The 16120-nt window shown below is 45.7% G+C and overlaps 1 protein-coding gene across 15 annotated transcripts in view; it reads left to right on the top strand.

Moving 5' to 3' along the window:
• GRAMD1B (GRAM domain containing 1B) overlaps positions 1 to 16120 on the top strand; it is a 136300-nt gene that overhangs the window by 68434 nt on the left and 51746 nt on the right. For 9 of the 15 annotated variants that reach the window (XM_048513518.1, XM_048513515.1, XM_048513513.1 and 6 more), the window contains 2 exons: positions 11084 to 11294; positions 13054 to 13065. In XM_048513518.1, the coding sequence (XP_048369475.1) occupies positions 11084 to 11294; positions 13054 to 13065 (223 nt within the window). Of the gene's footprint in view, positions 1 to 1952; positions 2309 to 11083; positions 11295 to 13053; positions 13066 to 16120 lie in introns of those variants that run through there. The other 6 variants (XM_048513519.1, XM_048513517.1, XM_048513516.1 and 3 more) reach the window with 2 other exon arrangements.

Here is a 16120-nt window from a genome sequence, read left to right as displayed (position 1 = left end):
CAAAATATCAACAATCATCAACCATAAAACCAAAATGAGACAACAGATGGCGACATCCCTCTCCCCTCCATTCTGTATCCACGGGAGGCCAATAACAATGATATTTTTCAGTTCAGCCCAGCTGGCCAGATGTAAAAGCCTGGTGGAATAGCTCCATCTCACAGGCCCTACAGAAACAATTTAGGTCCTGTAGGGCCCTGATCTTACTGGAGAGTCTATTCCACCAGGTGGGGGCCAGGGCCGTAAAGGTCCTGGTCCTCATGGTGGCCTACCAGGGGCCATCTTTTGGGCCAGGGACCACCAGCAGGTTTTCCTCCGACAAGCGGAGGGACCTCATGGGGCAAAACGGGGAGATGTGGTCCCATAGATACGCGAGTCCAAGACCGCTCACAGCCTTAAAGGTCAAAACAAGAACTTTGAATATGATCTGGTACTTGATCGGTTGGGGTGGGGTAGTCTCAGGGGTGGAGCTGACTTTAGTCAGCTTCCACATCGGCTATTAAGGTGGGAACCCCTCACCATGGGCCTGGGACCTATCGAGGGCTTTCTAGGAGGCTGGGTTCCCCCTCCCCTTCTCCTGCCTCCTGCACACCACCTGGAAGACCTCTGGAGGTGATGCTACAGCAAGCCAATCTGCAGGGGTTTGGCAACCGCAGCACTGTAGCTTGCCGCCAGAGCCCTGCACATTGGCCTGCCAGTTTCTAAACTTGCCAGTCTCCATTGTGCATAGCTGATAGGAATGAGGAAAGAGCCAGTATCAGGTTGTTATTAAAATGTTTCCAACACCTTGAAACAGCACACAACATCAGATTACTAGATTAGCCAGAGGTTTATCTACGTTATGTGATAACAATGATACTAAGAGTGTTTTTGTTCCTATGGGTTTTCTGTTGCAAATCCCCACTCTGCCTAAGCTCATGGATCTTATTCTTTTAGTCTAACCTAGCTACCCAGATGAAGCCTGTTGGGTGACCTTGAACCTGTCACAGTTTTCTTGGAAATTTCTCAGCCCGCATAGAGGCAGGTGGTGGCAAACTACTCTGAACCTCTCTTGCCTCGACAACCCTATGAGGGGTCGCCATAAGTCAGCTGACTGGACCCCACTTTTCACCACTGGCTCAGGAAAACAACAAAAATGGACAAGGTGAACAGCAAACTCCCCAGGCTAGTATAGTGCAAGCAGTGCAAAGTTTTGGATCACACTGGTATAAGGTCAGCCAATTCCTATGGAAAGGTGTGCTTCTGGACTGTTCTGTCTTTCTGGTCCACATCTCAAGAATGCAAAGTCCTCTGCAGAGTTTCTTTCTTTTTTAAAAAGTACTTTATTTAACATAAAGTTATGACAAACAATACAAGACAAACAACATGAAACAATGCAAATCAACACAAAATGAATACATAGTACTTGAGAACTTTCTTCATACGTACAAATCTTACACTCTAACAACATAAATCTCCCAATTACATACTAATTCATTTCTGTTATATCCAGTTTCAACTAACCCAAAATTTCTTCAGCGTTCTATAACATTTCTTCAGCTTTCTCAGAATTTCTATCTACTTTTGTCTGTCTGTCAATTACCAGTGAAACTGACCGAGTAGCTGACAAGACCCCTTCTACGCGATCATACAGCAAGTGATATTTCCCCCCCAATAAACCCGTTGTGTACTACTTTAGAAAGTCCTGAGATGCTGCAAAGAAACAGTGGGGCATCTTTCCAAAATGTGCTTTTTCAGTCATGTTCCTCCCAAAGCCCCTGTTGATCCCCTTCAGCCCGGAGAGGACTGCCACCCCCCTCTCCAAGACTTCATTCAGGGCAAGCGTGAGCCATTGAGACCCGTTGACTGCACCAAAGGGTTACATTATGTAAACAGGCAGCCAGCAGGCTCTCTCCGTGCCCGCCTGTGTGTTGTGTGCGCGCCTGTGCGTGCGCTTCTGGGCGCGCGCATGGGTGAGAGGGAGCATCTGTGTGCAAGAGAGGCCGGGAGAGAAGGGGGCAGGCGGGGAGACCTCGGTCACACCGGCCGGCCAAAGTCCTGGTGCTGAGGAGTGGGAGGGGCACAGGAGGCTATCGGCTATGGCTGCTGATAGGCAGCTCTGCGGTGCTGCAGAGAAAGGGGGCTTTTTTCTGGTGTGAGCCCCCTCCCCATCTCCCAGCCTGGGGAAGAAGGGCTTCAGGATGGTCCAAGAGGGCCAAAACCCCTCTGCCTCCTCTCTGGCCCACCCCCCTCTTCCCCCACTCAACTGCATGAATGAATGAACTCCCAGCTGCTCCACTTTATGCTCCTGGTCCCTAATGGCTAGCAGGTTAGTGGCGCTCCGCTCTTCCTTCATCTGCTGCCTGTGTGTCTCTCTCTCTCTTTCTCTGTGCTTGTCTCTGTGTTCTTGGTGCGTGAGTCTGTGTGCAGGCATTCGGAGAGCTCTGTGGGCTGCAGAGGCTTTTTGGACATGTGCAAGAGCCCTGCTGTGCCTTTGCATCAGACTGGGATGCCGGAGATGGAGGAAGAGCTTGCCTTAGGCTTAGACAGACCGGTTCCTCCTTGAATAAATCCGGGAGTCCATGTTGACCGTGGCGGCAGCTGTCTCTCTTCTCCATTGGGGGGGGGGGGGTAGGGAGAGGAGGGGGAAGAGAGAAGAGGTTGAGCATGAAAGCAGCCGGCGTGACGTCATGTTGCGGAGGTGCCTGGTCCTGGCGAGGGGGGTGACAGTCTCTCTCCCCTCCAGCCCAGCAGGAACCACTTTATCTGGCTGCAGACTGTTGAAGCCGTGATTTGGAGCATTGGTCCGGAGGAGAGAGGATTCATGAGCTGTTCCTCCCTGCAAAAATCTTTCTCTTCTCTTTCCAGCTGGGAAGAAGAGACAGACCTCCCCCCCACCCCCACCCCCAATGCTTTCAGCCTCTGTGCAGTAAAAAGTAGAGAAAGGGATGGAAGGAAGGCAGAGAGCTGGCCAAATGTATCAGTGCGTCATGCCGTGGCCGTTGGGGCCCATTGTGTGTTTGTGTGGCCATGTGCGGCCTGGTTTGTTCTCTTTACCCTCCCCAACACGGCTCAGAGGGGTCCCCTTTCCCCCCTTTGTTTCATGGGGATGAAAAGCATGAAGGAAGGGGGCTGCCAGGCCTTGGTGCCCCGGCTCCCTATCCTTCTGCTACTTATGTGCATGAAGGGCGGGGGTGAAGAGCGGGCTGTCAGCCATAGGCAGAGAGATGTGAAGAAGAGGAAGGTGTGTCTGTGCCTGTTACCTCCTTTCCCCTCTTTATGTGCTGGCTTTTTGCTGGCCTGGTTGTCGCTCATGCTGGAAAGATGCCACACACTCCCCTTTCTGCAGTTGTAAAAATAATAACGCTCCGCTGAAGGGAAAATGGAGGTCTCGGGGGGGGCTCAGTGCCGCTCCTGCGGGATGAAATTAAACTTCAGATAGTTCAGGCTCAATTTCCGGGTGGCTTTTTATTTTCTATTAGCCAGGTATTAAAGTGTCGGAGGAAAGTCTCCCCTCTGGCCCTGATCCGGTCCTTGAAAATGACAGATAGGGGCCCTGTGTCATCTCGGGCAGGGACGAGCTGTTCCTTTGCCCCTTGGTGACCTTCGGGCACCTTAAAGAGTAGGCTGTGAGGAGCGTTCAAATTCTCTGGTGCTCTGCGGGGAAGGGAAGGTGAGTGCAGCGCCAAAGGGGGAGGCTGCAGAGCCAGAAGGGGGGGGGAGCACTGAAATATTGATCTTTCGAGGATCCGACCTGAAAGGAGTGTCGGATGACCCCCGACAAAGGGAAATGGAGTCGATCCCCCTCTCTCCCCTCTCTCGACACTGAAGATCACGGTGTCTTCTGCTGGCTTGTGAAAGTTGATCCTGCTGAGCAGCAGGTAGCGAGTGGGTGGTTTCTCGGATGCTCTTCTGCCTTTCCGCCCTGGGAAAGACAATCTCCTTCCCAGCAGAAGGATACGGCCTTATGGCTGTCTGCGTAAGGTGTTCTAGTTGTGCAGTTGCAAGCAACAGCAGGCAGTTAACTTATTCACAAGCCAGGCCCCAAAGAAGTATAAAAGGGTTCGGGGCAAAATCGAGAGGTGGGTGCCTCAGACTGGGCCGGGCAAGGGGAGACTTTTCAAAAATAGACTTAAATCCTGAAAAATCGTAGGCCCAAATTGCCGTGAGATACAGTGGAACTCCTCCAATGTGTGGGAAAATGTGGTTACCCTTTTCCAAAACAGTGGACACTTTTTATTGGGCAATATCATCCTGTTGTCCAGCTGAGACCTCGATGCTAAGATCATTCCAACACTGTCCTCGTTCAATCTGTATGAGGTCACACGGGGATGATCTTGCCAGGTGTTGGCTACTTTGACTGTCCTAACACATTTATTTGCAAGCCGGTTTCTGGAAAATGCATGTTTAATTTAAAGTGACAGAAAAAATGTGAGTGGTACCTTTAAGACCACCAGCGAACTTTTTATTCTTGGTATAAGGTTTTGTACACATCCATACTTCTTCAGATATTTCAAAGCAAATTTCGGAATAGGTAAATACAGTGTTTTGTTGGAATCCTTCAGGCAGGCATGTTTTAAAGTTGCACAGTTCTCTTTATGTCCTTCTCCACCAGAAATTCATCAGATAAGATTTTTTGTTTATCAGCGCTCTGTCATTCTCTGGAATCAACACAGCAATGTAGCATTGTTTCTACATTGTGTTTTTAGGGGGATTATTTCCGTTCGTTTGCAGAGGCAGTCATTTCTGTGATTTGCTCGAGATATTTTATGTTTGCTAGCCTTCATTGCTATGTATATAGCAGGAAGTGGGGATACTTATTCTTCTAATTAACGTGCAGCACCATCATCTTTTTATTATGTGAACCTTTTCAGAGTTATATTTAGGCCCCTTCCACACATTCAGGATGATGCACTTTCAATCCACTTTCAATGCACTTTGCAGGTGGATTTTACTGTGTGAAATAACAAAATTTGCCGTAATGTCTTCAGAACGTTTCTGCATGGTCTTTTTTGTGGTGTCCCCTATCTGTTTGGGAAACTTCTGCCTCTGTATTGGCAGTGTTGTATTTCAGGGGAAATTGACTCATGTTGGAAGTTGCTACCAATCCTGCTAGTGGATGTTACCCCACTTCATCCTTGTTCCATTTATCCTTACAACAACCCTCTGGAAGTAGCTTAGGCAGAAGTGTGTCTAGGGAGAATGTAGCCCAGTGAAAAATCTGAGTTTTCCGCCCTCACCCTTGGTATGGGCGGCCGCCCTCCCCCGCCATGACCAAACAACTTTTTTTGTACCAGGTCATCTGGCGCATGGGAGGGAGGAGGGGTGTGGAGGCGATTTTCTGGCCCCCACGTAACTAAATGGCTGCAACCCAGGGATATTTGACCACATATGCCCCCCGCCCCGGGTGGTACGCCTCTGGGCTTAGGTGAAGAGAATTAAAAAGGTGTGTAGATTTCCATAACATTGTTGCAGTGAATGTTTTCTTGCTTGTATCTGATGAAGGAAGCTTTGACTCTCCAGTGCTTATGCCCTGGGAATCTTGTTGGTATCATCCCTGGTTTCCCTACCTGTGACCTGGATCATGGTTCACTCCTGACCACCTTTGGGTCTGACCCAGTAGAAATTACACTGAAGAAGGCTCACAACAGTTGCTGTCTACTTTCAAATGAAGTCTCGTTATAGGTATGATATATGTCCAAAATTACAAACATTACCCAAGTACCATAAGGTATCTGAAAAACAGACCCTAATAACACAGATAAGATTCCTATGCAGTACAAAACATCCACTAAACTAACTGAAAACTGGATGTGTATTGGTCTCGGAACAAACTTCAAGGCTAGGGGAACATACATTCCATATGTCTGTGCTTCCAAAAGTTTGTTAGAATGGCAATGATTTGAAACCTCGAAGGACTGCAGTCTGCTCTGAAAACTCGGGCTGCTGCAAAATGTCCTTTGAAGGCCACAGACATATGGTGGTTGACTCTCTTTTTCTAGCAGAAGTACTTGTTAAAAATCACAGAATCGGAGGTGTGGCAGCGTTAATTGTCAGACAGGAGAAATGATGATTTTCTGGATTAATAAATCTAATACCAGACATGGCCTGGGAGACTTTCGGAGGGACAGCCATGAGAAGATTCTGCAGACTCCCAAGGAGATCTTTCCTTGTTTCCCTACTCAAAGTAGCTTCTTGCCTCTGAGTTCTGCAGTGAGACAGAGTGAGTTGGATCCAGACTATTGGATCTACCTGTTTCCTCTTCCTCCTACAGACCCCCATTATAGAATTCCTTAGGGGCCCCCTTTCCTTTGCAACTAGCTTTTCTTTTGTGGAGATCAGTAAGAAGGAAGGAAACTTCCCTTCTGCTGATGCAAAACTTTGGTCCCTTTCGCACATGCAGAATAATGCACTTTCAATCCATTTCCGATGCACTTTGAAGCTGAATTTTACTGTGCGGAATAGCAAAATCCACTTTCAAACAATTGTGAAAGGGGATTGAACATTCATTATTCTGCATGTGTGGAAGAAGCCTTAGTCTGGATCCAACCTGATACTTCAGTGAGTGGATAACTGCATGGAGAACTGTTAAAAACCATTATTGTAGTTATTATTTTTGTTTATACTCCATATTTGTCTCCACTGGGGACCTAAAGTAGATTATATCGTTGCCCTCTCTGTCCTCGTGACAACCCTCAGAGGTAGGTTCAGCTGCGGGTGAATAATTTATTTATCCGTTTTATTTTGTAAAAGGCAGCCTACTGTTTTTAGGCTGCTTTCATACCTGATCAGGTTGGCATGAGGTCACTCAGTGAGCTTCACAGCAGAGTGGGGATTCGAACATGGATTCCCCAATACTCTAACCACTACACAACACCATCTTAGTAGAACATTTTTTGGTTTGTGTCTTTTTCAGCGGGAGTTGGTTTTTCAGCATTGTAGCACCAAGAACAACATGACAGGTTTTGGAGTTCAGAGGCTGGATTCTCAGGAGAGGGATACAAGCCAAGAGCAGAACAGGGAGATTAGATAAAAGTTATGTGTTGTCCTTCAAATTAAAGCCAAGTGATGTGAGAATGATGTCCCTGGAGTCTTTGTTCACCCTCAATCAGGAAACCTGTAACCTTCGAAATGAGAATGTTTCCCTGTTGGTTGTTTGAGCTCCTTGGAAAAGTCAGTGTGACGATTGGTGTTTCAAGTCAGAACCAGCAATTGCGAGGAAAGGCGCAAACCAAGCTATTTAACTGAAAACCTGGAACCTCTCCACATTGTCATCCAAATTAACACCAATAATAATACAGTATGTTAATGTATCTTTCCAGGAACCTGGACCTATTGGTTTTTAAACCGTTGTTAATTTTAAAAGTGACAGATAGGATAGCATTTTGTAATATATGATATGGGAAGAGAGAGTTTTTTTCAAAACTATATTCGAGGTTATTGAAATAACTTATTTTGGTCTTTGTTTCCTGTTCTAAATTGTTGGCCATCATAGAAGAAAGAAACTCCACTTAACTAAAACTGGAATATCTTAAAAGATTGTAAAGTTTTATTGTTCTACCTTTTTATGGTAGAACCTTTTTTGGGGCAAATAATGTCAGAAAACTAGCAAGCTTTTATACTACAAATAACCCTTCTTCAAGCACAAACTTGGATTGTAGTTCATTGACTGACCCTGGGTCACTTTGTCTCAGCCTAACTTACATCACAAGATTGTTGTGAGGATGAAACTGAAGAGAATCTTGTATGCAACCCTGGGTTCCTTGAAATTAGACTGGAATTAAAATGTGTATACTCTATTCCACATAAAGATGATAGTAGAATGTATATTCCCCTGCCACCGAACAAAGCATGCTGAACCTTCTAGGTCCTAATGCCTACCTAGCCCTGCTCCCCACTCCCATCCATTTGAAAGTTAAAATATATTTTGATATAAATGTGCTTGTATCACAGTATTGTGTTCAATGACGTACAAAATAATGGTTTTGACAAAGGCAGTGCAAAAAAATGAATGATAATTCTCATATTTGTTTGGGACTACATTCTAATGCGGAAGCATACAACTTTCTCAACTGCTGCACCAAACTATCATCTTTATGTGGAACAAAGTGTAGATAGTTTCCCATAAATGTGCAGGACTGGCTTATGCCCTTTGTAGATCAGGCAGCTGACTCCCAATGGTTTTTGTATATTTTGTGTGTAAATGTAAGAGCTCTGGCAACTTATCAATAGAAGTGTGACAATGATATTCATAACTTTGAGAGAGTGTATAAGCAAGTTGTTAGATCTGATGTAGAAAGATTTTAGCGCACAGGTAGACAGACACTACTGTTCGGTAGAAGGCAAAGGTATGCAGAAGAAGAAAATATATTTGGGGCCATATGTCCCTGCATTGCCCACAGAGAACTCTTCATTCCTCTGATGGAAACCTCTTGAGGGTCCCTGGTCCCAAAGATATTTGGCTGGCCTCATCTAGAGTCTTGGCTTTTTCTGGCCTTGGCCTTGGCTCCTGCCCAGTGAAACTCACGACCGGCAGATATTAGGACCCTGTGGGATCTCAACCAATTCCACAGGGCCTGTAAAATCAAAATGTTTTGCCGGGTATTTGTCTGAGGTGCCCATGACACTCTGGCATCATTCTGGCCCCCAGAGTTTTATACTCTTTCTCTTCCTCCGCCCTGAAATTGGACGTACAACAGAATGGGGAGGGTATTTTTTTTTGCTGCAGACTATTGAGAATTCTGTAAGTTTTCGTCGTCATCTGGAGAGCTTGTAGGTTTTAAAATGTTTTTATTTTATTTTATTTTATACATTGTTATAACTGTAATCGAATACGAGTGTTTGCCGCCCTGAGCCAGCTTAGGCCAAATACATAAATAAAGTCAGAGTTCAAATTCCGACACAGATGCTGACATACCACCAATGTGAGAAAGTTCCATAAATTATAGAACAGTGATTGGGGTGGGTGCGGGTGGGGGACTGAAAAACTTGCTTCATGTCTTTGTATTGACATGCATAAGTGTTGTCAAGTCACAACCCCAGCAAGGGGCTTTCCAGACAAGTGAGAAGCAGAGAAGGTTGGCCATTGATTTCCTCTGCAGAGCCTTCCTTGGGGGTCTCGCTTTCAACTTCTGATGCTGCTTCGTTTCCAACTTATGGCAACCCCAGCAAGGGGCTTTCAAGACAAGCAAGAATCAGAGGTGGTTGGCCATTGGCTTCCTCTGCAGACCCTCTCTTGGTGGTCTTCCTGCCAAATACTGCTTAGCATCCAACTTATGGTGACCCCAGCAAGGGGTTTTCCAGGCAAGTGAGAAACGGAGACAATTGGCCATTGCCTTCCTCTGTGGAGCCTTCCTTGGTGATCTCCCTTTCAACTACCCATGCTGCTTAGCTTCCAACTTATGGTAACCCCAGCAAGGGGCTTTCAAGACAAACAGGGAGCAGAGGTGATATGCTGTTACCTTATTCTGCAGAACCATTTTTGGTGGTCTCAGAAGATCAGCAGGGTGGGTACTTGGATGGCAGCTCTGACAAGATCAAGCTATATACCATGCTGTCTTCCCTCCCACCATTGTCTTTAGCACTAATAAAATATAAAATATGTTCATGAAAGTAAGAAGTAGGGGAAATGCATGGTTTGAAATGAAGGTTTCCAATTTTGTTTCTTGGGGGTGTGTCTGAAGGCATTGATTTCTAGCTTTTCCTTGTAATCATGATAACTTGGAACTTGCTTTGCCCTTGCAAAAGCCCAAACCTTTGCAATTTTACCCCAAATCCTCGAATTTCAAAGCTGTCCTCAGAGATTGTCAGCTGTGTAACCTTGGTGTTGTGTCAACAACAGGGCTTGGTGAGTGCAGGCAGGAGGTTATCTGGGGTCCTGGACTGCCTCTGGCCAGCCGGTCTCATAGAGCATTATTATAATTTTTCCCCCAAAGTGGGTCAAGCCGTTTTGTCATTTCAAGCGTGGATTCCTGGTTCTTTTGCAAGCCCTGGTTGCTATGGGAACCACAGAAGGCATTTGTCATGGCTGTTCTTGGGCTGGATTCAAAACTCTGGGATTGAAACAGGAACAGCAAAGGTTTTTGAGGGAGATGAGGTGGGGGTGGCTGTGGGCAAGGCAGGCAAACAAGAATTGCCCCACCACGCGCCCTAAATGGGTACGTTGTTGGTGTTCCACTTGAAATGCTAAATCAGGTTGAGAGTTGTATGTTCTTAGTTGCAGAGATACTTTCCTGGTAAAGTAGGGAAACAGGGCAGGGACCTATGGATCTCTGCTTAGCCTCCAGCAGTGCCTCCACCTCCAAACATAATAGTTTATAGTTTAGAGGGCAGCTGTGTCGGCCTGCAGTAGAACAGGTAGATTTGAATCCAGAAGAGCCTTATAGACCAACAAGATCTTTGGGGTGTAAGCTTTTGGAGCTCGGAATCTGGCGAAGGGGCTTTGACTGTTAATAGCTTATACCCCCAAATTTTATTCATTTAGTTTATACCCTGCTGTCCCCGTCATAGTGTTCTACTGGGCTCGAATACTTGCTGAAGTTAATGAGCTTTGTAATTTTAAACATCAATAAGTAGAGCATTTACCTTCCAAAAACTGAACATGTGCATGAGTCAGATGTTGGGTTGCCACTGGCAGGGGTTGGGTATCTAGGGAAACAAACCTGGTTCACCAGATTAGAGTCCGCTGCTCATGTGGAGGAGTAGGGAATCAAACCTGGTTCTCCAGATTAGAGTCTGCTGCTCTTAACCACTGTGCCATGCTGGCATTCTCCGATCTTGTTTTTTCCAGCCATATCTTAATGAAAACCAATCTGGGTCGATCACAGTACAGAAAAATCAACTGAATCCATCTTAAATTATGCTATAGGCATGCTGTCTTGATCCTCAGACTCCTCCTTTAGGAGTCACCCAGCTTTGGGGTATCCTGATTTTGGGAATGGTATGTAGGCCTAAAGCCTTTCTTCCAGGAAGCCAAATTTGGGGATTCCATGCCTTGAGCTCCTAATGGAATCCGTAGGTGGCCCATCGTAAGCATCATGTCATACTTGTATTTCGCAATGTTCCTTTTGAGGATTATTGAGTCTGGTCTCCCTTTTTTCCCCAGCACTGCCAGTAACTCGAACCGCAGCACTCCTGCCTGCTCCCCTATCCTTCGCAAACGCTCCCGGTCCCCGACGCCACAGGACCTTCAAGGAGACGCCATGGTGGAAAAAGGCTCAGACCACTCATCCGACAAATCCCCTTCCACACCGGAGCAAGGTGTTCAACGTAGCTGTTCCTCTCAGTCTGGCCGTAGCGGGGCCAAGAATTCCAAGGTGAGCCCACTGGTTTACCCTTTGGCATTAGGAGGTGGACTGCCATTTTTTAGCGCTTACTTTTCCCCTGCTGCCTTCAACTGACTCATTCTTTAAGTAACCATTTCCTAACTTTCTCCTCTGCTAACGAAATAACTGGGTGGTGCCTGATTATCTGCTTGTATCCTGGTCTATGCGTACACCCATTCTAGAAATGGATAGTCCTGGAAAATCTACAAAGGCTTCCATGGACTGCCCTTATTTTTCCTGTGAAAGACAGAAGATAGCAATCATTGGGTTTCTAAATTATATAGACTAGATTCTTTCATTTGCTGATTAGAATGAGGTGAGGAGCAAGTGGTAGTTTTCAGCAAACTTGGCTGTGCATGAAACAAGAGTGTGCTATGCGGTGTTCAGAGGTTCCTTGGAAGATGGCCAGTTAATTTTTTTTAAGCTTCTTGAAGGTTGAAAGTTTGAAAACCTGCCACAGCGTGTTCTGTACCTTTTGCCTCCACATGGAGATCACAGTGCGGCCCAAGAATAAGGCCACATGGCTGTTTTTTAGCATTACTGTAGTCCTAAATCCATGGGGCATCTCCAGCTAAATTATTGTGGTTCTGTGGAATCTATGTATCGTGCTGACTGTGAATTTCCAGGCCCACGTTTTACAGAACAGGTTCATTTTCTTTCACCAAAGACAGTTCTTCACTCAGCCAAGCGGCAGGATTTATTAGACTTCATGGAACGCTGCAGTTGCTCCTGAGAGAGAATTTATTATGATCGGTGTTCGTGAGAAGTGTGATCTACCTTACGGAACCAGGCTGTTTGTATTTTGTTAAATGCTCTGTCTTACTGTTTTAGTCAGCGGAGCCTTATAAAATCCAGATCTCTGTGCCGTGAATGAACAGAGCAGGATATTACAGCAGGTAGTTGAAGATTCCTGATGGGGAAAAAAAATTGCTTATGGGAATTTAATTTAATTTGCAACTCTGAAGAGTTTGCTAGAATACTAGACAGCTACCCTTGTTACAATGTCAGACACCACACAACAAAATACCATGTTGTTTGTAGTGGAGAATAACTTTCAGTACCCTTAAAATGTACTTATTCTGTCATCTACGATTCTACCGACATCAGTCACTGTAAAGAGTGATGCTGTCAGCCACTAACATAGAGAACAAGGTTCTTTCTCTTGTAGGAAGAGGAGAAACACCAACCTTATTCATATTTTATTTATTTATTGTGAACGCTGCTTAGCTGTCTTTCTTCCTGGAGCCCAAAGCAGCTTACAGCAGACAGTAAAAACACAAAGCCCCAAATTTAAAATCACAACTTAGAACTGCTGGGAAATTTAACCAAATGCAATCTGAAATAAAACTGTCCTCCACTGCCTCCTGAAGTGAGAGCAATGGGACCAGGCACATCTCTTTGGGGAGGTTGTTGTATAATTGTGGGGCCGCCACCGAAAAGGCCCTCTCTCAGGCCCTCTACCCAAACACGTTCCTTTGATTGATGGGACAGTCAGGAGGGCCTCTCACTGTGATCTCCCCAGTCCCAAACCGTGCAGGGATTTAAATATGGCTTTGCTGTTGCTGTAATGTGTGTCCAGTTGGACAGGGAAGTGGGACCAAGGGCTAAATTCAACAGATGAAGAGCCCCCTTGAGCTACGAAAGGGATATTTCCTGTTCTGTTTGACTTTTTCTTCTCCTGAATTGCAAGTTTAATTTAATTTTTTCCCCTTTTCCGCATGCTTTTTCTACACCGTCACTTGCACTCAAGCGGCTTTCTAAAGTAAGCCTTCTTTCTGTTCCCCAGTCCATCTTACTGTAGAATCAGTCTTTGGTTCCACCCATGTGCTGTTGTGAAATTGTCCCTCTGCCCGCTCAGCCCCCTGCAACATTCTCCCAGTTGTTTCCAAAATAGTGTGGATGGTTGCTTCTTTCCTCCTCCTCCTCTACTCCAGCGCTTTTGAGCTGTGCAGCTGGGTTTTTCCTTGAAGTCCCTGGTGTTCTTGCTTAGCTCTGAGTGAGAACCCTTGCACTTGCCCACTGGCTACAAAGAACGAATTCCAGCCTTCCTTCTGTATCTGTCTTGATGCGGAAGGTTCTCCACTTAACCACCGTTTCTCAAGAAAACTTGGAAGATCCCTTCAGATCCAGGCCTATCTTGAGGTCGTTGGGAGGAGCTGTTCCTGTTAGCGGCAGGGGTAGGACTTGCAACACTGGGTACAAATTACGGGGAGAGAGGTTCCAACTGGGTATTAGGGAAAAAATTACAGTATGAATTCTGGAACTGTGGAATCAACTGCCTAGCAAGGTGCTGAGCTCCCACTCATTGACAGTCTTTAAGCAGCGCTCTAGGCTGACCCTGCATTGAACAGGGGTTGGACTAGATCAGAGGTGTCCAACTCTGACACTTCAGATATTCATGGACTATAATTCCCATCAATTCCCAATTGGCCATGCCAGCAGGGGCTGATGGGAATCTTAGTCCATGAACATCTGAAGCACCAGACTTGGACACCCCTGGGCTAGATGGTCTCTGTGTCCCATTCCAACTCTATGATTCTTTGGTTTTGTGCTATATTTGCTGGGCTGTTGCCCAGTCTGTGTTTGGCAAAACTAGCCAATATTCAGTGACTTCAAAAAAACCCCAGCTATTAACACATACCGCACGCCCCCACCCCCCTTCAAGCTACACCCGGGCTAGAGACTTGTTTCCCAAAGAATCCTGGGAAATTCTGGGCTCTGCATGAAAGGTCATAGCTGCAATTGCCAGTTCTGGCATGGTTGTTTTTTTCCACTCCAAGATGTGGCAGAGGAGTGTGCTTGCAACAGATAGAATATAGCCGTATCTTGTTAGCATCTCTCTTTGGAAGAGAGGTTGGGCTATTAATGCTAAAGAATGCATTCTCATGTTTCCTGCCGTTTTCAGCATTAACCTTGCTCGGGGTCATATGCTTGTCTAGTTGTGAGGAGGATCTCTGAATCGCATAAAGCAGCGTGCCATCAAAAGCTTTGCAGTTGTGCAATAGGCACCCAAATCTGAGTTGTGTGATTTCCCTCCCCCATTTGTTTGTAAAGGGAAAAATCGCACAACACGTTGTATGGACAAGTGTATGCTCAGGTGGTCTGTAGCGATATGAATTGCGAGTCTCGTAAAAGACATTTGAGCCTCTTTTATGAATCTTACCCGTGTATTTTTATAGCTATGGGTTGGAGCTTCAAATGGGTCCATTTCTGAGCAAACATTTAAGTGGTTCAGAGCTCTCAGCATGTGCCTAGAGGCTGTTTGCTATCTGTTTTCATTATATTATGGTCTTCTTGTTGTGTTGACTTACTAGTTAGGTGTGACCCCTGAAATCCCCCAGTACCTTTTGAAAAGAAATGGGAGCAACTCCTTTGGCCCCAGATTCCTCTAAACGTGGGAAAGAGAGCATTTGGAAAGTTGTTCTATACTCTTTGTGGCTATGTGGTTATGAAAAGCACCGTCAAACCACAGCAGACTTGCAGCAACCCTGTAGGGTGTTAAAGGTAAGAGACCAGTAGAGGTGGTTTGACTTCCTCCATGGTCTCCCATCCAAATACTTGCCAGGGCCGAGCCTGCTTATCTTCTTGGATCAGACAAACTGAGCTGGCTTCAACCATCTAGGATTAGGGCTTGGCTATTTAGGAACTGCAAATAATTCTAACAAAAACTCATATCTGGAGCAATTAAAATGAGAAACACACAGATCACGAGATTGATGAATTGGATGCAGAGTTTATGTACATCCCAAATAAATTTTATGGCTGAACCAACATCGCAGTGGCAAAATTCAAATATCAGAAGAAGCCAAACTGTTTGTAGGAAGGCAGAAGAATACATATATGGATTTTATAGGTTTTGCTGCTTCTGCTTCAAAAGACTCCCTTCTGAGCTGTTCTGGGCACTGTAATTCAAGAAGGATATTGACAAGCTGGAACTGGTCTAGAAGAGGTCAACCAAAATGGTAAAAGGTCTGGAATCCATTCTCTTAAGTAGAGACTTAAAGAGCTGGGGATGTTTAGTTTGGTGAAGAGAAGGTTAAGGGGTGACATGATAGCCATGTTTAGATATTTGAAGGGATGTCATGTTGGTGAAGGAGCAAACTTGTTTTCTGTGGCTCCAGAGACTAGGACCAGGAGTAATGGGTTCACGGTGAAGGAAAAGAGATTCCACCTAAACATCAGGAAAAACTTCCTGACAGTAAGGACTGTTTGTCAGTGGAATGCTCTATCTTGGTGTGTGGTGGAGTCTGGAGGTTTTAAACAGAGGCTGGATGGCCATCTGTCAGGAGTGCTTTGAGTGTGTGTTCCTGCACTGCAGGGGGTTGGACTTGATGGCCCTGGGGGTCTCTTCCAACTCTATGATTCTGTGAGCTGAGTTCTGCTTTGGAGAACTAAGATGTGCACATGGTCATTCTCCCATTTCCTACAACCATGCTCATCTCCCGGTTTTCTTACTGATTCCTCACACACACACGTTGCGTTGTTTGCTGTGACTGGCCCTCGTCCATGCTGTGTGGAAGGAACTGTGATGTGGCCCTCTCCAGAGGAAGATTGTGAAAGAATAGGAGGAAACTCTAGGGGCAGAAGTAGCAACCAGGGGTGGGTGTGATTGCAAGCTGGGAAAGGAATAAGGTGCCAGGACTCCATGGTGATAGAAGAGGTACAATTATCCTTTCCACATCATGACTTTCCCCGTCGCAGTTTTGATATACTGTGGATCAGCTTAAGAAATTAAATGGGAATTTGGGGGAGTTTTGCGGAAGCCACAGATGACACGTAAAGACCAGCAGATGACGCAGAAAAAGTGTAGAAATTCA

This window comes from Sphaerodactylus townsendi, linkage group LG12 (genome assembly GCF_021028975.2).
Source record: "Sphaerodactylus townsendi isolate TG3544 linkage group LG12, MPM_Stown_v2.3, whole genome shotgun sequence".
In the NCBI taxonomy this organism is placed as follows: domain Eukaryota; kingdom Metazoa; phylum Chordata; class Lepidosauria; order Squamata; family Sphaerodactylidae; genus Sphaerodactylus; species Sphaerodactylus townsendi.
Note: the sequence above shows the minus strand (reverse complement) of the source record. Positions and strands in the feature narration are given on the sequence as shown.